Source organism: Polyodon spathula, chromosome 7 (genome assembly GCF_017654505.1).
Source record: "Polyodon spathula isolate WHYD16114869_AA chromosome 7, ASM1765450v1, whole genome shotgun sequence".
Taxonomy (NCBI): domain Eukaryota; kingdom Metazoa; phylum Chordata; class Actinopteri; order Acipenseriformes; family Polyodontidae; genus Polyodon; species Polyodon spathula.
The window spans coordinates 33,959,155-33,981,843 of record NC_054540.1 but is presented as its reverse complement, the minus strand read 5'-3'; the positions used below and the strand labels follow the sequence as shown (position 1 = coordinate 33,981,843).

At 40.3% G+C, this 22,689-nt stretch overlaps 1 protein-coding gene across 4 annotated transcripts in view; it reads left to right on the top strand.

Annotated features, from left to right (window-relative positions):
* Positions 1-22,689, top strand: part of LOC121318569 (ras association domain-containing protein 3-like) — an 83,433-nt gene that overhangs the window by 56,896 nt on the left and 3,848 nt on the right. For all 4 annotated transcript variants that reach the window (XM_041255382.1, XM_041255383.1, XM_041255385.1 and 1 more), the window contains 2 exons: positions 19,475-19,582; positions 20,007-20,262. In XM_041255382.1, coding sequence (XP_041111316.1) covers positions 19,475-19,582; positions 20,007-20,262 — 364 coding nt within the window. The remainder of the gene's footprint in view (positions 1-19,474; positions 19,583-20,006; positions 20,263-22,689) is intronic.

The following is a 22,689-nucleotide window of genomic DNA, read 5'->3' as shown; positions in this document are numbered from 1 at the left end:
CAGTGCAGCCCTCCTAATGCATGGGACTATTATCTTTAGGAAAATCACTCCTGGGAACCTAATGAAGTAAGCATTACCTAATCTTCCCTGCCATCTTCTGTGGTTTTGCAATGCTGAGTTTGATCCTCTGCTTTTAGCTTCAGTTCCCAAAAGCAAACAAACTTGTCCCCTTTCATGCAACTGCAGCTGGCTCAGCAGTTACAAGTTCAAGGTTATTAAGTAAGTAAACTGAACTTCAAAACGGGTCTGTGTACCAGCCAGCACGCCAGATCAGCTGTGTACTGGGGGAAAGAATATGAATTCCGCACGATATTTCAATTTAATGTGTAACAAATACACATAGCAATTTCGCTGCACAGCCTGAGTTTGCATGTTATCCAGCATCTTGTATTTTGACGGTCTTCCCGGCGTCTCAGTGGTGAGCTGTGAACTGCATGCGGTTGTTAGAGAAATTGGAGACATCTTGTAGCCTGCCTGGGAATTGCCAGAAACACGTGAACGATAAGTCTGGGTTTTCAATAAAATAAAAACTCACTGGGTACCAGTGTTTATGAGCATGTGGTGTTGGCTTGTTGCTATACTCCAGTTGAAGTTTATTAGATTGCCATAAATGTTAAAACACAATCCATATTGAAATTCCACGCACTGTTCATATTCGGGTTAGATTCGTTCATGCTGTGATGATACGATCAGTTCGGTGCAGGTTTACAGTTAAGCGATAGAGCCCGTCAATGCGGGCTGTACCGTGTGTTAGATGACTGTGACTGGAGTAATGCGTCCTGAGCCGCAGGCGAGGGCACTATCGAAAGTCAAGGTCATCTACCACAGAGTAGAGCATGCATTGAGAGGACTCTATCGCTATTAGAAAAACGATTTATTTCTTTATTGTCTTTTTAAAAAAAAAATTAAAACCTATATTTACCTTGAACTTCTGATATTTCGCCTGGTAACTTTCCGCTGCGGAAAATAGTCCCTAACATCATTAGAATAGAAAAACGACATGCATGTATTGAAAACAGTTTTTGTTATTATTATGATATTTCCAGATAAATAGGATTGTTGAATAGTCCGTGCAGCATTGAGTCAGACTCGAAACTTCTTGTTGAAGGCGGGGGTGTCATTCAATCAGTCTGATTGCAGGTTCTGAATAGGCTTTGACTAGTAATGACAAGTAAAGGAAGAAGGGGGTGGAGTACAGTATTTACCAAACAGTTCAGTTACATAGGGAGATTGTGAAGCATCAGGCAGCTGTTTTCAAAACAGGAGCCCTGTAATTTAGCCTGCCTTTTGATATGCTTGCATTTGCCATTTTTCAAGTTCTTGGTGTCATCTGGGGTGGGTGTTATTCCAGTACAGTATCTGCTATGGGGAGCTGTAGTGTCCTGCCACAATGGTCAACTTCACAAGGCAGTACAAACCCCTGGTGGCTGTCATCGCTTCAGTGCAATGTTGTAGCTAGCCCTGCAGTTCTCACAAGTTTTAGCTGTTGGGACCCAGGCTTCCTTCCTGCTCCTTTTAACCCATATTCTGCATTTCGCATGGGCATGCTCTTGCTTCTTGCTTGTTGTGATTCCTCAAGATCGGAGGACAGCTTTACTTTCACTGGCCCTCGATCTGAACCTGATTTTAGTGCTCTCTCTGATTTGCATAGCATGCACTCCACTTATGGAATACGGCATGATAATGATCTTTACCAACATTTGAGGTCAAGCTTTTTCTAAGCTGGTCTATTTGTTTTCACTGTTATTGAATTATTGCAGCTGCCACTGTAGATGTTTTCTGTATTGCGTATCATATGGAGCGATGACTGTTGCAACACAGTGTTTGTTTGATGTATCCGGGACTCTCTTGGAAAGGAGTTGTTGCAGCTTAAGAGTGGCTTGATCATTTTAAATAAATTCATTTTTTTGGTGTTTAACATTTTATTGCTATGTTTTTTAGATGATCGGGTGATTCAGGGTTTTTTTTTTTTTTTAACCCTACAGTGTGTGACACTTTTATTCCCAATCACAGACCTGGGCCACCTCCTGAGTCTTGCCTTGCTAACTTGCAAACCTCCCTAATACCATACCAAAGGCTGCATTCAATTAATTGTTTGCATGTGCACGCAATCTGCATTGTGCGATAGTGAAACATGCTTTTGATTGCCAGAGGAGACTGTAGAGAAAGTTAATAAAGTACTTTAGCACGTTAACAGCAAGGCAGCATGGTTTGATCTGTATAAAAATAGACCACCAAGGTTCTGTAGAGCAGAGCTGGGGTGCTTTACTATAAAAAGAGACAGTTTCATAAATGTTCACACTAAACTAATGTGAAGAATTGTGCACAGACAAGTTTTTATTTTTTTTATGGAATACAATGTAGTTTGCATGTTGCATTTCCTTCTAGTTCTGATTTTTTTTTTTTCTTTTTTTAAAATTTTAGTTGCCAATTGTTTGTTTTTTGTCTTTTCTAAATTGGAAGAAAATTATTTAAATATTCAGTTATTTTAAGGCCCAGCTCACCGCTACCACCCCCGCACTGACTCTGGGGCGATGAAGACGAACACGCTCTGTCCTCCGAAGCGTGTGCCGTCAGCCGAACGCTTTTTTTCACAACATGCAGCCACCTCAGAGGTGCAGTGTCCGAGCCAGATTACAGGGGTCGCTTGTGCATGGTGAGCTAAGGACATCCTGGCCAACCTAAGCCCTCCTCACCCCTGGGCAGTGCTCAGCCGATAGTGTTCCACCCCCAGGGAGCTTCCGTCCACGGTCAGCGGTAGAATAACCTGGACTTGAACCGGCGACGTCCAGGCTATAGGTGCGCATCCTGCACTCCACATGGAGTGCCTTTACCGGATACGCCACTTGGGAACTCCCTAGTTCTGCGGATTTTTTTTTTTTTTTTTTTTTTTTCTATTTTTAAACTACCTTCCTGCATTTTGGAAGGCAGAACAGAGCCACCTACTCCCTGTGATCCTCTTGCACATCAAAGGTGTTCACTTACTGTATGATTAGCATCTGGTTTCACAGACCCCGATTAACACAGAGTCCCTGTCCACACTATGTCTTTTAAACTGTATTAGTTGCCTTTAAACTAGCTTAAAAGTGCTAAATATGGTTAGTGTCTACACTACACAGCGTTTAATACCATACTCAAGACCATCTCAGGATTAGGCTCAGACAAGATATGCAGGTAAAAACAAAGATTGTTTTGTAATTGGCAGTTTTTAATTATGAAACGGTCGGCTCAATTTATTTAGAGACACCGCCCGATTAAAAATAAAACCTGAAAACTTCAAGCTCTACTTGTCTGTGTTTGCATTTACTTTTTCCAAAATACTTGTGTAAAATACTACAATAAAATACAGTGCATATTAGGATACTATGATATTAATTTTCGCTGTTCATTGTGTTGCTAGGAACTGTAACTGAACTATTTTAACAGTGTGTGTATGCATTAATCCCGACTAAACATGAAATGGTACTTCAGTGTGGACCCTTTGACCTGGATTAATTAGAATGGTTTTGAGTACAATTCTCAGCATCAGTTATATAGCATGGACAGGGTCTAATGTTGGAGAACTTTACCTCATCTAGCCTCTGGTAACCTTAGGTAAAGTAATGCAAGTCTAATGTTTATCAGGGTCTGTGAAACTAACCATAGTGATAAATGGAAAAGAGGTTGTTCGTTGACTGCTGCTAATTATGTGCAATCACAAATGATCATGGTCCAAAGATCAGTAGGTAGTCTGTGTTTTTGTGTTGATTTGTTAGAACACTTTGCAATCCTGCGTAGTTTGTTCCCCCCCACTACCAAAAAAGCATGTACACTGGGGTTCTCCGATTGCTGGCTTCAGTGTTCAGCTCCAGCTCCAGGCTGGCTCTGGTGAACCAGTATGTGCACTGGAAGCTTGCACAGATAATGCATACTGCATTTAAAGTGAATCCAGTGCATTGCACTACAAACACCAAGAGGCAGAGCAAGCCTCAATTAAACATGCATTGATGGAATAATCGCCCTGGTGTCTCACGTGTATGTATTATGTTACGAGCACATGTTTTGGTTGTGTTTAGAGAGAACACCTTATTGTGTCTTGCTTTTGAATTAACACATTTCTACTGACAGCTGTCTGATGTTGTAGTTGGTTGCTAATTGCACCTCTTACCATAAACTAGAATTTAACTGCTTCTAGCAAGTAATCTGAGATGGCGTTGCCTGCCTTGTCGTTCTTGGTTAAGTGCTCTTTTTAAAAAAAAAAAAAAAAAAAAAAAAAAAAGAAAAATTGTTTCACTCCTTTCCAGTATGTAAGTTCTCCAGTGATCTTTGTCTGGAAACTAGCCATGGGCATGTTGGCGTCTTGTAGCGTGGCTGAAACTGTAAGCTCCCATCAGGAGCAACTGTTTGTACATGTTCGACTTCACACGAGAACATCAGCGTGGATCAAATAATTCTGCTACAGCTGCTGCAAATGTGCTCTGAAACAAGATCCCACTGCTGGGTTTGAATAACTGCAGGGTCTTATCTCCACGTTTATTTGATATCGCCATCCTTCTAATGTCAAGTACGAAGGAATCAAGGATACAGATGCAGAGGTCATGTTTGCTCAAGTCGTTTCACTTCACCCCGATGCCTTTTTTCATCATGCCATTAAGATTCGGAAGATCGAGTTTCAACTTTGCTTATTAATCTTGGTTTCTAGTTCATTATATTTTGGGGTCTAGCTGCTTAAGAACAGTATGTCAGTCTGTCACATTAAGAAGTTGATTTCTATTCGAAAGATTAAAAACTCATTTACTCATGGAACTCTGCTACCCCATTCTTTGTCAAACACACTTTCCTGTCTTTGTGTTCACTTGCTGTTGTCGGATGTGGGGCTGACCTTTACCGGGGTCGCAGCCTGATGTAGGTGAGAGAACTTGTTGTACTTTAGCAATCACCAAGCTGCAGCTGGGAATTTTTGTAACCAGTCAAAATAAACATTATGACAAGTTCTCCATTGGAGTGCTACTTTTTCATTATGCACTGCAACATTACGGTGAATGAGGCTGCATGTGTACCAACATGTATTATCTAGAGAAGACTTAAAATAATTCTAGAAATAACTTTACACTGTAGACACAATACGATAAACCACTACAGCAGAGCTCTATAGTCGATTGGCTATATCACCTGCCTCCCCTTTTTTTCTGTTGGTTCTCGTACTGTACTTTTAAATTTATAGACGGCGCTGTAAAGTGGGGCTTCCTAAAGTAATATATTATCTGTTGTAGTTCAGACTTTGTAGTTTAGCTTTGTATTTTAAATAATATAGTTAATTTTCGTGCTGGCTACTTTTGTGAAGCATGTATTGATGCAAACAGCGATTCGCATTTTACTCCCCGCTCGAGCGATTCGGTGTAGTACGACGCACGTACGGTAGTCATGAGTCGCTGTATGATGTACTCTGTTGTGTAAGGATGGGAGCACTATGCATTGATATACAGTGAATCATTCCCCTCTTACTGTTAAAGGTGTACAGTATTACTGTAGTAAAGGGTTTAGCTCGTCCTCCTTTATCAGATTTACAGCAGCCTTAAAGCTGATTAAAGATCAACACTGTCCTGGATTGTTCTGTTGCCATGACACCCCCTGTCATACAGTACATATTGACTCTGCAGTTTGTTATGGATTCTGTAACGCACAGTAAAGCAGTAACTTACTTACAGTAAGTACAGCATGTCCCTTTTTATACCTTTTAAAGGGTTAAATGAACTGTGGAAATTGGTTTAATTGTTTGTTTTCCGATTTGTCCCAAATCATAGGTTCATTGTTTTTGTGTTTTTCAGCATGAATGCCTGAGCAGCAAAATAACAAGTCAGGTTCTTGTATAAATAAATACCACACCAGTCAAGGTCAGTGTGCGGTGACCTTCAGAGTCGTGTTTTCCACATTCGGTGGGCATTCAAGTTACGAAGAGCACTTGCAGTAAAACAGTACCTCCTAAAGTGGAAGTGTCCTAACAGCTCTCGGGGATTGTTAGGCTCATCAGTTGTGTTTTATACGGCCTTGAACAGTTTGCCATTTGACACACGTCTTAGTTTAGGCTTGGGATTGCTTTTATGGTGGGCTCCTTTTTCTCCAAATTGTTGATGCGATCCTTCAGAAGAGTTTGTGTATAGTGTGTTTTTTTAATACAGTTTTTGAGTGGTAATTCTGATCCTAATTTATACTGAAGTCTTTTAAAATCTAAAACTGATGCATAAGAAAAAGCACATTGTGAAATAGGCTAGTTGGAACTGTCGCTGATTTACAAGGCTGACCAACGTTCTTTATCTTTACAGGAAACACAGTTCGCAATAAAAGACCAGCGGAATACAGTTTAAAACCTAGTTTAAAACCTTTGTTGTTTGTCTGGTACGTCATTCCAACAGGCTGCACTGCAATGCCAGTAGACAGTAAAATAAGACCCAGTTGGACTCGCTTTTCTTTTGGCCACAGGTCTCGCTGTTTTGTTTTGGTTGACTCCTCGGAGAAAAACAATAAAACATAATGAAAAAAAAAGAAACTGAAACCCTGGTGCTTTCCTGTAAGCACTGAACTGGAGTCTTGGCGGAAGGGTGAGGGCTGAAGGGGCTTTTGATGTCAAAATGAAAGCCTAACCGTGTAAAGATGAAGATCTCCCATAGCTCGTGGTTCATGCCAAGTCTGCTGAGGGGTTGTTCAAATATGGGATTTTTTCTTTTTTTTTTTCTTTTTTTATAGACTTGAGAGCTGGTCGGTCAGTATGAAGAAGACCAATAGAAATGAACGATGTACCGCCGACACCTTCTAATTGTTTGTTATTTCATCTTGGAGTTCATTGGAATCTCCCTCTTCTTAAACGAAACCTTTTCATTCTTTCTGCTCGAGAACAAAGTACAGTCGATGGCGACACATGGCAGTGTTTGTATGCAACATTTCATTTTTACGCATTGTATATTATCACATATTTGAGGGTAGAGAGAGGAGTGGGTCAGAAGTGCAGGCAGTTGGAGACTTCACTCAAGTTTGTTATCCTCAAGTACTGGATACAATAATTTGAAACCATATACAGGGATGGATATAACATTCCTATTGCATAGCAGTTTGATCCATTCCTGGTTTTATTACAAGTTTAATAAGACACCCCTGAACTTGTTACCAGTACACTGAGCTAACCAGGAGTCTAAGTCCATCATTGATCTAACGGAAGAAAATCCCTGCTTTTGTTTGTAACGGAAGCCCTCCTTCAGCGAGTTGTTTGTTACTATTGAAAGATTGTTCAACCATATTTGAGGCTGTGTGGTCCAGTGGTTAAAGAAACAGGCTTGTAACCAGGAGGGATCCGAATCAAGTCCCAGCTCAGCCACTGACTCATTGTGTGACCCCGAGCAAGTCACTTAACCTCCTTGTGCTCCGTCTTTCGGGTGAGACGTTCTTGTAAGTGACTCTGCAGCTGATGCATTGTTCACACAGCCTAGTCTCGTATCTTGTAAAGCTCTTTGTGATGGCGGTCCGCTATGAAAGGCACTATATAAAAATGGATTATTTATTATTATTAGGCTTCCCAGCCAAGGGCTGGGAAGCCTATTATTATTGTTAAAGTTTTTTTTTTATATTTTTTTTCTTCCCAAAACTTTAAACTGCTGCTGCTTCAAAGCTGTGTGACTGATCAGGTTCTGACTTGGCAGATAACAAGCTGGATACATTGGCTGTGAGATGCTGAAAAAATTTTGCTGCTGCGTCCTTGCAATTGGCGTTAGGCATTTTTCGAAAAAACCTTTCGAAATCTTCTTCTTGGGAACCGGTGAAGTGATTGATCTGAAACTTGGCATATATCATCAGTATCAAGCAGAAGTTGCTGTGATAAATTTTCATGTCAAAATGGCTGCCACAAATCTTATCAAAACGTGGCCCTAACAACAAACTGCTGCTGTTTGAACACCGTTTGACCAACAAACTCCAAACTTGGTAGTTATTGTCCCAGTAACAATGGAATACAAATATGTCAAAATGCTTATGTTTTATAAAACAGGATGGTCACCAGGTGTATTTTTACTTCTGAAATTTAAAACTGCCTCTGTTGACAAACTGTTTACTTGACTAACTCAACTTCACAAGCATCATCCTTGACACTGTAGCAATAAAACTGACTTTTAAGAAACTCATGTTAAACAAGATGGTTATCTGACACATTTTTGAAAAAAAAAAATATAAACAAAACTTTCAAAATCTTCTGTGGAACAGTTGAAGTTGTTGATTTTAAACTTGGCACATTGAGAACTAAACACACTTAGACTTGTACTGATACTGGGGCTTGGGAGCCGTAAAACTGCCTGGCAGTTCTAGTTGTTGTTGTTATTATTATATGAATTCAGTGTACTTTACTGCTCTCCTGCACTAGCTTGAGCTCTGAATTAATCCCCATTGTGACTGTAGTCTCACAGAATTTAGATTGTTTGTTTAAGCAGTAACTAGTGGGGGAATCAAATGTAAAAGGCTAGACCTGTCTTTCAAATAGATTGAGTCCATGTTCAGAGGTGAAGGTTTTTATACTAGACAGGGAGTTGGCAATCTCAAAATAAACTCAATGCTTTCACTGTACAGTACATGACAAGTGCCTTGGTCCTAAATTGTATATAATAAGTCGGTTACAGTGTGAGCTGCTTCTGTGCTGTGAATGAGAGACTTTGTGACAGTGCATTATCCAAGCTGTACTGTATTACTGCATGGAGCATGATTTGGATTGCAAGTTCAAGTGAATGGCAAAGAGATTCCACCTCGTGATTTCCCATAAATATCACCTGTGTTCATCCTGTTAAAGTTTGCACTGTATGATGTAATTGTAAAAAGAGTTCCGCACAGCGTAGTCTAGTGTGTATTCATGACACGTTTGCCATTTTAAACGCCCACACAATCACCTTTAATGCGTGTTTACAGTTTAAAGTGCATGCAGTGTACATGTGTTACTGCAAGTAGAATTATACTGTATAGCTTATTCACTGTAAGTAAAGTGGTTGCTGGGAAGAAGCAGTTTATTGAGCTTCCTAGCCTTTGCAATTACAGGTGGAAATATTTATTGATTTAACCATCACTCTGAGCAGGAATTGAGAGTTGTACTGTACAGTATGTTAGACTTTACTCTTGAGCATCCTGTTATCTAATTGTGATGGTAGCTTTTAGCTCAACTTCGGCTGTTTAGCATCCACTTAGGGGTCTGATACAGTAGGTTTAACTGACAACAATTGGGTAATATAATTATCATGACAGGAATGGAAATAAGGCTCCCATTATATAGCAGTTTGATCCAATCCTGGTTTAATAAAGCCCCTTTCACACTGGCCTCCTACCCAGGTCCTGGCTATCCGGATCACGATCCTGCGTAGTGTGAAAGCACGTACCTGGGTCAAATCCAGGTTAACCTCAGGATGTGGGTTGACACGCTTTGACCCAGGTTGAGCGAGACCAATCCTTGACTGCCGTTCGTGAGCCGACGCAATAACAAAACGGCCATGCCTGCGTGAAAGTTTCACTTCCGCAGAGAACGTTTGTTTATTCTGTTTAGCCGTATTTTTGTTGATTCAGACACAGCATGAGTCAGATTGCAACAGGGATGTAGAAACATATGCTCTAATTACAAATTTGGCCGACGGTTCGATCCAGAGAAGCTTGGATGGAAGTGTCTGTAACAAGCTGCTTCCGGGGCATTGATGTGCATTGTTTACTTGCGTCTGTCGCCCAGGTCAACCCTGCTTTATCAAAAGCAGTGTGAAATCACGTACTCGACCTGCATGACACCGGGCTCTGAGCCGGGTAGTGCCAGTGTGAAAGGGGCTTAAGACACACCTGAGCTTCTTGTCTATATGCTGGCTAATCGAGAAACCTGGAATGGGTGAAAGTGTTATGCAATGAGAGTCTTATTTCTATCCTTGTATTGTACACATTATCTTTAATCAAGTTAGTAGTTCTTCCTTTCTCACACTTTTTTTTTTTTCTTTGTCTGCTTTGCACCTGTTGGCTTTTTTAAAAAAGCCCATTTTACTTGCATGGGCAAAAAAGTTACAGTAGTAGGCTCTTTAATGCATACTGTAGTTGAATTAACTATAGAAGAAAAACCCAATGTAATGCTGTTGCTGGATGGTTTGACTGAACAACAGCGTTCACATTAATGAACTGCTTCTGAACCAGGACGTCTTTCAGCTTTCAGTGGGAGACGGTCGGCTACCCTGAATTTACTCTAGTCGGCTGTGACGATCCTATCTGCCTGCCCTCCCTGTTGCTGAATTTTGCACTGGGTATGGGAATAGTCTGTCCTTTTTGTTTTCTAGTTTATGCAGAGTGCTGTCTCAACTTGTAGACGTGCCAACTGTTTAGCTTTTAATAGCTTTAAATTATTCAAAACCAATTACATTACAAACGCTTCTTTGTATGGCAATGTGCCACATTCATGCATGGTTCATTTTCTTTTCTTCTCCATCTCTTTTTGTGTTACACCCCCTTGGCAGGATTAGTTCAGTTTTTAGACATCATTTTTAATCACCCTTCCCTATGATTAGGTGTTTCATTAATTAGGACCAACATCTATGAAAACTGCTTATAATTGTGATGAAACTTAGTTAAGATATTGTGCTTCTTTCTTGCGTGCAGCTTGAACTGAGAGAGGAACCTCTTGAAGTTGCCAGGTGTAAAGTACGTTGGGCCTGGTTGTGCAATTTAGCTGACTCTGCATGCTTATGACACAAAGTTCATCTGCTTTGAAGCCGTACAGTACATGCTGTAAACATTTCTGTTGGGGGAGTCACAAAGGCATCACTTATATTTGCAGCACATCTGAAGCAATTTTTGAGCTTTACCCACAGATGGCATGGAAGGTCAAAACCAGATGGCCTGACTCTTGGATTTGTCATTAAACAGGCATTAAAGCTTGTTCTTGCCACCTGGAGGTGACATCGAGGTTTCTTGGAGAAATTATCCAAACTGGGTACCTTGAGCTAAGACAGTGGCTCGGTGGATGAAACATGCTGTAAGCTCCCTCTTGTACAGTGGTCCTCAAAGTAATTTGGGCACGGGCATAAATTGATCTTACTTGGCTGTTTGCAGGCATGCTGACTATTGCTCTGCCTTCGAGACATACACAGTGTGTGTGTGTGTGTGTGTGTGTGTGTGTGATAACCAGATAACCATGAATAAACTAAAATAAGAGGCTAGATAGCGTCTTGCTTTGTTTCAGTTTGACAAATTTGTCAACACAACTGATTTAAAGATCACTCTCCAGTGCAATAATTCACAGAAAGTGGATTTGTAACTAAATATACTACAGTGTTTCCCTTGTCTGGTGAAATAAAAAATATTTAGAGATAGAAAATTAAATTCTACATATTGAAATGTATTTTTTTTTCTCAATAAGTCGGCGAAGTTCAGTGCTTACCAGGCATATTAACACCTGCCTCTGCTCACGAATGATTGGACAGCTGTCAGATCTGTCACTTTCCCATTGGCTACTTACTCGCCTTCAATTTTCATGCAGAATACCATGAACGGCCTCTGCTTGCTTATGTTTGGCCAGCTGCATAAAACTTGGCAGATATGACTCTCCTATTGGTTAAACTTACTGTCGGTATCTCTAACTGAAACAGACACAGTTTATGTCACACCCAGCTAACTTATGATTGGGCTACCACAGAGACAATGCAGATGTTAAGCTGGTTGATCGTAACGCAGAAGCCCTTCAGGGGGAAAAAAAAATAAATGTTGTACATACAAGCACAACATAAGCGAGCAACAGCGTCAACAGACTGCTGTGACGCTTTTGTTGGAAAACGTGTTTTAAAGCTTTCTTTATTTTCCCACGCTACGACCCACCAGAAATGAGTTCACGACCCATAATTTAATAACGGCTACCGCAGGCACGATGGCCTGGCTTCGCACGCACGACTTTGAGGACTACTGCTCTAGTATGTTTGCAGTGCGCTTCGGAAAGGTGGGGCCACATTGTCTAATGACTCTGGATTTCCTGTGTGTCTGTAAAGGAAACAGTAGCAGGCAAGGGATCGTTTGAACTTGCAGCGTTGAGAAACAGAGATGTATCGGCAAGAACCTGGAGTTTACAGGGATAGAAATAAGACACTTGCATAGCAGTTTCATTCAGACCAGGCTTCACTACGAGCTTGCATATAGGTAACAAGCACATGTGTGTCTTACTAAGCTCTTGGTAAAAGCAGGAATGGAACAAACTGTTCCCTGGTTTATTTCTGGGATATTTGTTGTATCCCAGGAACTGTTTTCAACAAAATACACGCCATGCGTAAATAACCGTTTCTGCATACGGATCATTGTTTATGAAATGTTCTTTGTGTTCACTGTGTTACTGTGTCGCACTCACAATACTTGGCTCTCAGCGGTACATTACATTCAGTCAAAAGATGGATATCTTGTAAATGCGGAAGAAAGGGCGGAGGTGTTCTGTTAGTGTAATCAGTTCTGGAAAGTTGTTGAAAGGCTGTTGTGTCTTTTTGTAGGCTAGATCATGGAAATCACAAAAATGCATCCTAATGTTATGAAACTGCAATAAAAACGTCAGCTTTGTTTTTTTTTATTCTTTTTAAGTGAAAGGTTAAAGGGGACTTCTAAAACATGTTTAATTGCACATGCTGAGGAATGAAAGCTGTGGGTTCAAAGGATTTCCTGCTTTCACCTCTAAAGCTCTGTCATGTGAATTATGCATTAAATTCACTGTTGAAAAAATAAGAATGGGTTCTGTGGCTTTTGCTCTGGCCAGAGCCTGTGATTTGGGGGATCCTTGATCCTCCAAACTTCAACATACAAACGCCTTTCGTTATGTGGACACTACTGATTTTAGAGGTGAAATTTGGAAAAGAGCTTTTTGCTATAAATCCAGTCAGAATGGGGGAAAAAAAAAGCGTATCAGGAAACCTGGTTTATGAAGTGGTTTGTACAGTAGTCTGGTTTTAAACAGCCTTTTTTTAGTTGTGTTTATCAAATGTGGCATTTTTCACCGTAAAAGGTTAGCCTGCATTGATCTGCTGTAGAGGTTTCCTTTTTGGGCATAAAACTGGCCTGACCACACTGTAGTAGGGGGCAGCACAAGTCTGCCCCTCCGACTATAATCTGTGTCTTGATTTAACTTTTACAGTGTGAAAACCCTACTACTGTAATGCAAGCAGTAAATAGTATCCCCTCCTTATTGTCACCGCTAGGCTGGAACAGGTGCGAAGAGTCTGGAGCAGGGGCTGCTTTTAGTTCAGCAGAGCAGCTGTCTCCAAAGAATCCCTGTACTGTAAAGCCTGCTACAGTATCCACATTGCAGGCAGTGCTAATACACCAACTTGGAGTTGCCTTAGAGAAGTATATATCAGCAGGTGCTAAATAAATCCATTCATTAATGTGGTGATTTCGAAACAAGAAAAGTTGTCCTTCCCTCACAATTGTGTATCAAACCGGACCTTGGTCAAAGTCTCCTTGCCAGCTGCTGTTCCCCGGTCCTATGTGCCTGGTTTTGAAGAACCCCCTTTTAAACACATTTTTCAAGACCTGTCTTTAAAAACAGAGATGCCATTGTTTTGATAACCCTTCCAATCTGGTTTAAAAAAAATGTATATACTGTATTTGTTAATACCTTGTTTGGAATCCTTAACTGGACCTGTGTGATTACAAAATGCTGAAAGAGGAGAACAGTTTTGCTTTAAGAATGACCATATTGTAAGCTTTCAAAATAGCCAGTGTATCTAGACCTAAAACCTAGTTTGGACAGTGTAAACAAACTGGTATTTAAACAAGGTTTGCTTTGTCTGCACATAGTAAGTGTAAACTACAGTATGGCAACACAGCATCTAGTTAAGACAGCAAAAAATCCAATATTAAATGGTGTAATAGATGGATACTTGCAATGTGGTGTATGCTTCCCAGCCAGTGAAATACACAATAATATATAATGAATTGATATTATAAATGTTCAGTTTTAGGTAAAGTCTGAAACAAGCATGCACACTATAGTGCTACTAAGGACTTGTAGGGGTTTTGGCCTTCTTATTAAGCCCAGAAACCACAATAATTCTAACCAGGAGCTCTCCTTTTAAAAAGACCTGTACAGTATGTACACATGTAGCACAAGAGAGAAATGACTGTGAAACGGAATCAGCATTCGCATTCGAGTTCCTGTGTATGAGTTTAAACAGTAACTTTGGAGTATTTGAAGAGACAAGAAAAAACAGGCAGGTTTAGCGAGCTGTGCTGTTTGTGGTTCATTACCTCATCGCTGCTGTTTGTTTTGTGATTCTCACATGCTACTCCACATCCTCTCTTAACCCTTGCTTTGACCAGCACGTCATTCATGCACTTACTAGAGCAGACCATCTAGCCAGAATGAAAATGAAAAGTGAATTTTATTTAATGAAATGTAAACCTCGACAATACGAACTTTGATTTTTTTTTTTAAATTGAGATGTCCTTGTTTGGATAACCCGTCCAATCTGCGTTGGAGTGTTAGAAAAAAAAAAAAAAAAAAAAAAAGTTTGACTTATTTTATGCTGTACTGGTATTTGGCAATACCTTTTTTAGGAATCCGTCTGTTGCCATGGTGCCAAGCATCACAGATATTTTATTATAGTAGTCTGAATATTTGTATTTGAGCTCTGTGATGTTGAAAAGGTGGGCTCCATCATGTTTTGAAAATAGAATACAAATATTTAACCTTATGAGCCCATGTTGGAAATTTGAGAACAGTTGTATTTCCAGTGTTTAGTTGTCATCCATAAAGCCTCCTGGCAACTTGTCATGTGACTTGCTTTTTGAAAAAGTGTTATCCAGCATTCCATCTCTGTTTCTAAATCTGTAGATCATGCACATCATGTGTCTTTACTTTTAAAAACCACTCTGTAGTTTTTTAAAAAGTTGATGGCACAGAGGTATCCATCATGGTCCTGGAGGGCCATTCCACTCCAGGTTTAACAAGTAAAATGAGAATTGACTACTTCAAGGTCTGGGTGCAGGTTTAATTGGTTCAATTAAACCATTTAGAACAAGGTTGGAACAAAGACCAAGAGTGGAAGGACCCACTTAGGACACTCCTGTAATAGGCCCAGTCTATAACTTTCTACTTGGTAGAGATTTCTGGGAATTTAATTAATTTAATTCATTTGTTTTTAAATCAAAATGTATTTTATTTATTGGTTTGAAACCTAGTGCAGGAGACCTGAGATTTGAATTCCTTTAACCCACGACCAGAACCCGTTCTCATTTAGCAATGTCACTGAATTGCCTGTTTGTGGAGTTCTGCCCGAATCCTGATTTACAATTTAATCTACATTTTAATCCTTGTAATTTCTTCTAACTGTACCCGTTGCTCCAATTTAAAAGAACAATGGACAGAATCTTTCCAATTTAATCAACCCAATTCTTATTTTATCGTCAGTATCATGAGTATATTTAGAATCTGCTGTACTGTATAAAGATCTCCCACAATCCGTATAAAGATAGTCTCCCACAATCCTTTTTCTTTATCCAAAGGTTTGGTTAGATCCTCAGTAAGCATGTGATAAACTGTCATTTTGAGGCCTAGATCAGAAACCAGACCTTGTTGACTTTCCAGTTTAAAAAAAAAAAAAAAAAAAAAAAAAAAAAAGAAAAGCAATTCAAGTAAGAGGAGGCCATTCAACCCCTCAGTGCTTGCCCGGTTCCTAGTAGCTGATTGATTTCAAAACTTTGTCAGGGTGGGTCTTTTTAAAGGGTCCAGGAGATTCAGGATCATCCATGTAGCTAGGGGACCCATTTCCGTTCCCTCACCACACTCTTCTACTCTCAATCCTAAATCTGTCTCCACTTTTCAGCTGTGTTGTCAGGTCCTGGTTTTTGTTCTGTACCTGAAGCTGGCTATAGAGTTAACTTTGCCAACTCCTTTTAAGATTTTAAAGACTTTGATCAAGTCAGTCCTCCTTTTTAAATGCTCTTTTCAACAGCAGAAAACCTCCCCTGTCCTGATTCTTTCTGGCCACACTCGGTCACTGTGTGATCTGGACAGGCTTCATCCTGACTGGACATGTGCTTTTATATTTTGCAGGTCATCATTTTCTAGATTTTGCTTCTTTTCATGCACTGATCTCTGTGTCTTTGTTTGCTTTGCCATACTCTTGAGTTATTTTTTTTTTAACATACCAGGCCTTAAACTGCAATCTAATACTGTGCTGTTTTAACTACAGGCTGGAACCCAGCTTTTGAGGGTGACCATATAAGGCGTGACACGGCTTTCAGTCCCAGCCACTGAAGCTGAGGGTCATCTGGGTGCTTTTACTTTTTGTGCTGTTCTTTTAAAGCCACTGCACATTGGACATAGTGTTTATTAACCATTAAATGTTTAAAAGCAGAAAAAAAGTACAATATGTTTAGTTTTTTTCAATAACTTGCTTGTTCAAGGCAGTGAGACTCTAGAATTGCTGATATAAATTTAAACAAGTAGACATCAAATACTGTGTAATACTGTGTTTGGAAGCAGTAAAGTTGGGTGGGTAGGTACTTTAGATACAGTAGTAGGGGTGTTCAAAAACGCGGCCTCAGCCGGATATTTATTTAATGTCAGCTTTCTTCCAATCAATGCAGAACTTAATTGTAAACGCGAGGGAAGGATAGCTTTACTGGCTTTGAAATTAAAACATTAATCAATGGATTTATTTCACTGACTCTTTTTTTATTTGTGTTTGTCTTAAAGACAATTCACGCACAATACGTTTTTGTACACCCCAAATAGATGGTAGATGTGACACCCACAGTTCTGTTCTGGGGTAATGTGATGTATTGTGTTTTAAGCTGCCGGTACATGTTTCTTTGAGCAGCCATATTTATTGCAGCCTTCAGTGATGTAAAGCTGCAGTGCAGTCAAGTGTTGTACATTGAGACTAGGAACAGCAGCTAGCTTTCCAGTAATTGAATAGCTTGTCAGTACTTCAGCTGTGCAGTCCTGCATTGCAATATTGGGCGGAAAGGAAAGATAATGTGTATTCCCATTAGCTGTACGTGTTTACTGTTGTAGTGTAGAATTAACTAAAGAATGCTCAAAAGGGCTACAGTAGCACATTCACTCGCCACACTTTTTAAATTGTTTGCATTTGCATTGCGCTGGAATTCCAAACGCCTGGGTCTCTGCACATACTGTAGAGCTGGGAGGTCAGTGTGTGTGTGTGTGTGTGTTGAGTTTCAATAGTTTCCAATGCGGTATGACTAGACAGTTTGCAGAAAGAAACAAAAGGAAACCAATACATATCTGCAGCTACAAAGACCAATATATTGTGCCTGATATCAAGAAAGTCTCTTGGGTGTTCCTGCAATGGTTTGAAGAAACACAACCAGTAAAACAGAGCTCTGGTTGCTAGTGGCTCATTTTGGATCAAGCAACAGACTCCAATGTTGTCCTGTTCTACTAAGACCATTCTCCGGTTTGTTGGCCAGTCAGTATCTGATAATTTCCATACAGTACATATGTCATCCATAACTATTAAACACGAATGTGTGATAAATTAAATACTAACAAATGTAATAAATTAAATGACAAACGTTTCAGGTAGTGCTGTGAAGACATTGAAAAACCCTTCCAGTGGAAATGTTTGTCATTGAATTTATTACGTTTCCATTGATGTGTATTTACTGGGGGGAGTCTAAATTTAATGCCAGTTAAAACATGACTTAAGATTTTATTGTTGTTTTCAGTACCCATGTGAATCAGTTTAACTATGAAACATACTGAAGATAAAATGCTAACAGTTTGCGTGAATACTAACCCAGGTGCTGAAATGTAGCTGCCTCGTGCTCTTGGAGTTGTGTAAACCATTTCCTTTTGCAGAAGTTACTGTACAGTATGTGGAAGCTGAGCAGTGTGCCAGCAACATTAATAAGACCATGCACAAGAGGGCAGGAACTTAAACCCAACCATGCAGGAGAGTGAGCTCCCCTCCCTTCCATCTCTCACTCCCAAACCCCAATAACACGACTTGCACAGGGAAAAGACACGTGCACTGCTCCCCTTCATAACATGACCCTTTAAGTATACTGTACCAGCATTGTCGTGGCTCCCATTTGTCGTGTAATCCCATTCCACTAGCACGTTCATTTTCTTAAGGAGGAACACCAGTAGCATGGCTACACAGTCATGTTATAAAGGGAGCACAGTACCGATTGCCAGGGAGGTCCTATAGAGCTGTACGGTACAAAAATATATTGGTTTAAAAAGCTGAATAAATAGTACACAACTTCAGACACTGCCAGTAGTTCTGTGCTTGCATGCTTTAAAACACGACATCAGTTCACTGCATTTTGACGTCAGCCAAGACTACAGATTGTCCTTTTCAAACCTGTTAAAAACCTTACACGGGATTCTTCAAAAGAGGCCGACATGGAGCTCAGTGAGTCATACAGCATCCAGCTTAAGAGCTGTTCGTTCAACAGCCCTGCTGTACTTCAGCTTACTGCATTCTTCCTTCTGTGCAAGGCAGACCAGTTTGTTTACATTCCCCTGTGGTAATCACACTGATGACATTTTACAAGAAACTACAGTACATACTGTAGCTGATATTTGTAACAAGAACCTTCAGAAAGGAATGTTCCTACTCGTTATACTGAATGCCATGCATACTAATTATTCCAGCAAAAACTGCTTCTGAAACTTTAAATAAATAAATAATTTAGTTACAGAAGAGCTGAGAAGCCCTGTTTTCTTTCCTTCTCAAAGAACACTAGCTGCATTATTTTTAATAAGCAATATTCCAGCAGCACTGCAGCTCCTGATTCGAAGTCGGGAAATATTTGACCTTGAGGGGGAGGAAATGGGCTTGAGCTTTGTTTGAGTAACATGGTGCTGCAGAAACTTTCTAGCTCGTCTAATTGTGGTGAAACTTGCCAAGGACTGACTTGAGCACAAGCTGTTTAGTGTACTGTACTTGAATGATAATCTATAGTCATATTAAGGCTGTCTTTCTGCAGGTCATTTTAGAGGTTAGCATGTATCTAGAGAACCGCTTGTCCGATTTTGATGAAACTTGCTATTGGATGTTCTTTAGCACACGTTATTTATAGTATCATCCAGGCTATGTGGATACTATCTGCCTGTCCAGGTGCCATCAAGCTTACATTTTTAAATACCTTGATGTCTAAATGGAGATCCTGTACACCAGTAGTGCTAGACTGTCCTCAACTATTATGCATATACATCACAAGTGTGAGAACAATAGTTCATGTTTGCCCTGCATTGTGATTGTATCCTCTCTGTTGGCCATCTACAGTACCCCACCCTCGACTGTGTCCGCTCTGCAGAACACTGGTGTGGGAACACTGTGCTGAGCCTTCTAGAGCCAAGCCTTTTCTACAGTGAGTAGAACAGGGCAGCACAGTTGCTTTAGAAGTCATGTACCGCTTGTGAGACTGTGTTCTTATTGTTGATCATCACTGTATACTTGTTTGATGTTTATCTCATTTTAATTGTTTTTTTAAACAGGATGTGGAGAAAGAGCGAGAGCTGCGCACACACCTCAGCAAAGAAGAAATCCGACAGAAGGTTGAGCTCTACAACTCCTCAGTTATAGACCACCTGAAAATGACCCTGGTGAGTGCTTGTGTGTGCGTGTTTGTAGAAAAGTTGAATGCAGCACTGTAGAGATGTTTACATTATTTTGAAATAAAGTGGATCTGTCCAAAGGCAGGTGAACGTACATATGAGAAAGAAGGCTGACTCTTGTGGTGTCTTCCTGCTTGACAATCTGCAGGCCTCTTGCCTTCTCAAAGGGCTCTTTGCAAATGGGCTTATCCTTTTTGCATGCATTTTGCTATTTAACATGAAAATGATTACAGAATAATGATTTACTTAAGAGCATAACATGCACAAACTAAGCAAAACCTGTTCAGAACAATACACAGGTCATGCTTGATGTAACCACTGATTTTTAAAAGGCCACTATGCAACAGCTAAAAGCAGCTTTACAGAATGCTGTTTAGCAGAGTCCTCATCTTTAGCATTTATCCCCCTGCAGAATCCTGTTGGCTCCTACACGGGTTTCATTAAAGTCCAGATGGAGCTACGGCGACCCATTACAGTGCGTGGCCCCAGGGGCCCAGCACACAGCAGCGAGGACGCCTTCTACCTGCCCAAGGGCTCCGTCAACACCCTACACATCAGCAGCGGCAATACCGCGAGGGAGGTCATTGGGGCGCTGCTCAGCAAGTTCATGGTGGTGGACAACCCCGCCAAGTTTGCATTGTACAAGCGCTTCTGCAGGGAAGACCAAGGTAAGAGTCGGCTGCACTCAGTGTGCTCAGGGGAACGTGACCGGACACAGTAATGCCACTCTTGTGTTATGCCTGTTCTCGATCCATACATTGGTAACTGTAGCGTGGGGCTTGAGAACCAAAATTTATTTTTTGCAGAAGTATCTGTATAGGAATAGTATAACATAAATGGCTGATTTCACAGTCCCTCATTACCAGAAGTTAGTGCTAATCAGGATGTGTGAAACCAGTCTAAAGTGTTAGAAACACACTAGCCCAAGACTGGGAGTAGAATGGCTGTGAGTTCCTTACCCTAAACTAACAACATATGAGCTCGGGTTTCCATTCTTGGTGTCTTTTAAATCAAAGTCCTGTGTGTTAAAATTTGTAGTTAAACCCTTCAATAGAACAAGATGACTTATATGGTGTCAAGTATATAATGTGTCTAGGCAGTAACAGTAACAAATAAGGTTCCAAACTGCTTGCACAGTGTTGGATCACTTATCTGAAAAGGTTATGACATGTGCATGATCAACTCTACCACACCTACAACTGTATAGCTTAAGCTAGTGCACAAGTATGAACACTCTTCTGTGCACAAATATACAGACTCTTTACAAGTGATTATATGAAGACATCCCTGGGATGTGCAGATTGGGCGTGGATTTGAAACTGGCCCATTTAGAACCTAGCAGCAGTGAATTGCAGGGAGGCGGTGTTTTTAACGATCCTATATGAGGGGCTCAGGAAAAGCTGAGCGGACACAGAGAAGTGTGGAGCTGAGTGGGCTGGTCGGCACTAACTCGAGAGCAGCCACTGGAGGTCTCTGTGGGGACAGCTGTTGGAGAACCCCTTTACCATAGACTGTGACAGATGAGCAGACCACTTGCGGTTTTAAAGTGGTAACATACCAGGGTTACTATAATGCATCACAGGCACACCCTTAAATTACTTTTACAAACCACCCCCTGGAAAGGGAGAACCTTGTGGTGATCTATGGCAAATTAAACTTTAAGTCTGTCTTGCCTCCGGGACAGTCCATTTCCGATACCTGCCTCTCTGAATGACAGGGAATTCAGGATGTGTATAAAACTTCAGAAAGAGGTTTGCAGATTGACAGCTTGCTGCATCTCGCGATGTCTAACTACATTGTGATCCATGATATTTTACTGCACTCTTACTTGTAGCACTTACTTTGCCCATCTTCAAGTTTGATTATTGGCCCATTATTTTAGATGAAGTACAAAAGACAAGCAAGCAGGTTTCAGTAGCCCCACTTGAATGATGGAATAGCTGGCAGGTTTGAGAAGAGCCTGTGTGTTTTATTTTTAGGGACGGTGGTTTCAAGACTTTATCCAACCGGACCGTTTGTTTGAGATCATTGGATTCATAACTGATACACTTTGCATTGCAAAGGGTATTGCTGTTACCAAAGGAGTTTGTCCATACTGTGCTGGGGGCTGCTTTTTGAAGTCATCTCATGAAGTTTGAGGGTTCTATGAACCGCTGATTTATTTATTTATTTTTGTATACATATATACAAATGTAATATTGGTTTTGGGATAATGCTTATTTATAATTGAATTATGCTTTCTTTGACCAGTTACAAACCCATAGAATGAGTAGTAAACAACACCCCATGTAAAACAACACCAGCCTCGCACATGATAATTCTGACACGTTCTGTAATTCCAGAAGATTGGCTGTGGCATTTGCTCTTTTAATCTTAAATAATGTAGTTTTAATACATAAATGATTGCCACCTTTAGATAGCTTGGGCCACAGTATTTAATTAACTCCTATTTTTTGAAAGAGGTAAAACACCTGTGTAATCTTACAGCACGAAAACCAAACAACCACGTTTTTATATAACATTTCAAGTTCCCGAGAACTTTGAATGTGTGTGTGTGTGTGTGTGTGTGTGTGTGTGTTGTTTTTTTTTCTCCAGTCCAAAAAAAATAGGAGTTTTAAGACTGAAGGAAACACTTTAAAAATAAGGCCCCTAGTGTCTTACTATCTTTTATTACTTTTCAAATAGCTGTGCGCAGTTCATTGCTGTATGTTTTGACTGTGAGATATTGAGGAACTACAGTATCTGTGCAATACTGGTCACCACACTTTGTATAAAACAAGTTCTCTTTTGTTCAAGAGTTCTTTTTTTTTTTTTTATGTGATGCCATACTAAGAAGTCATAGGCAGTTAGCCATCCAGGTGTGGGAAGTACTGGGGGCCAATTGTGAGTGATTTTTAGAAAGATTAATTCATTTGATTAAAATGGAGAACCTCTTCATTCAGTCCAGTATTTAAAAATATATAGAAACAATTTATTAGATGTTTTATAGTGAATTAGCCGGCATGTTTGACAGGCTACTTTTGAGGCCGGCTATGAAATCAACACATTGTACTGTACAGTAAATCATCCTGGTTAATGGACAGCAGAGTGTGTTG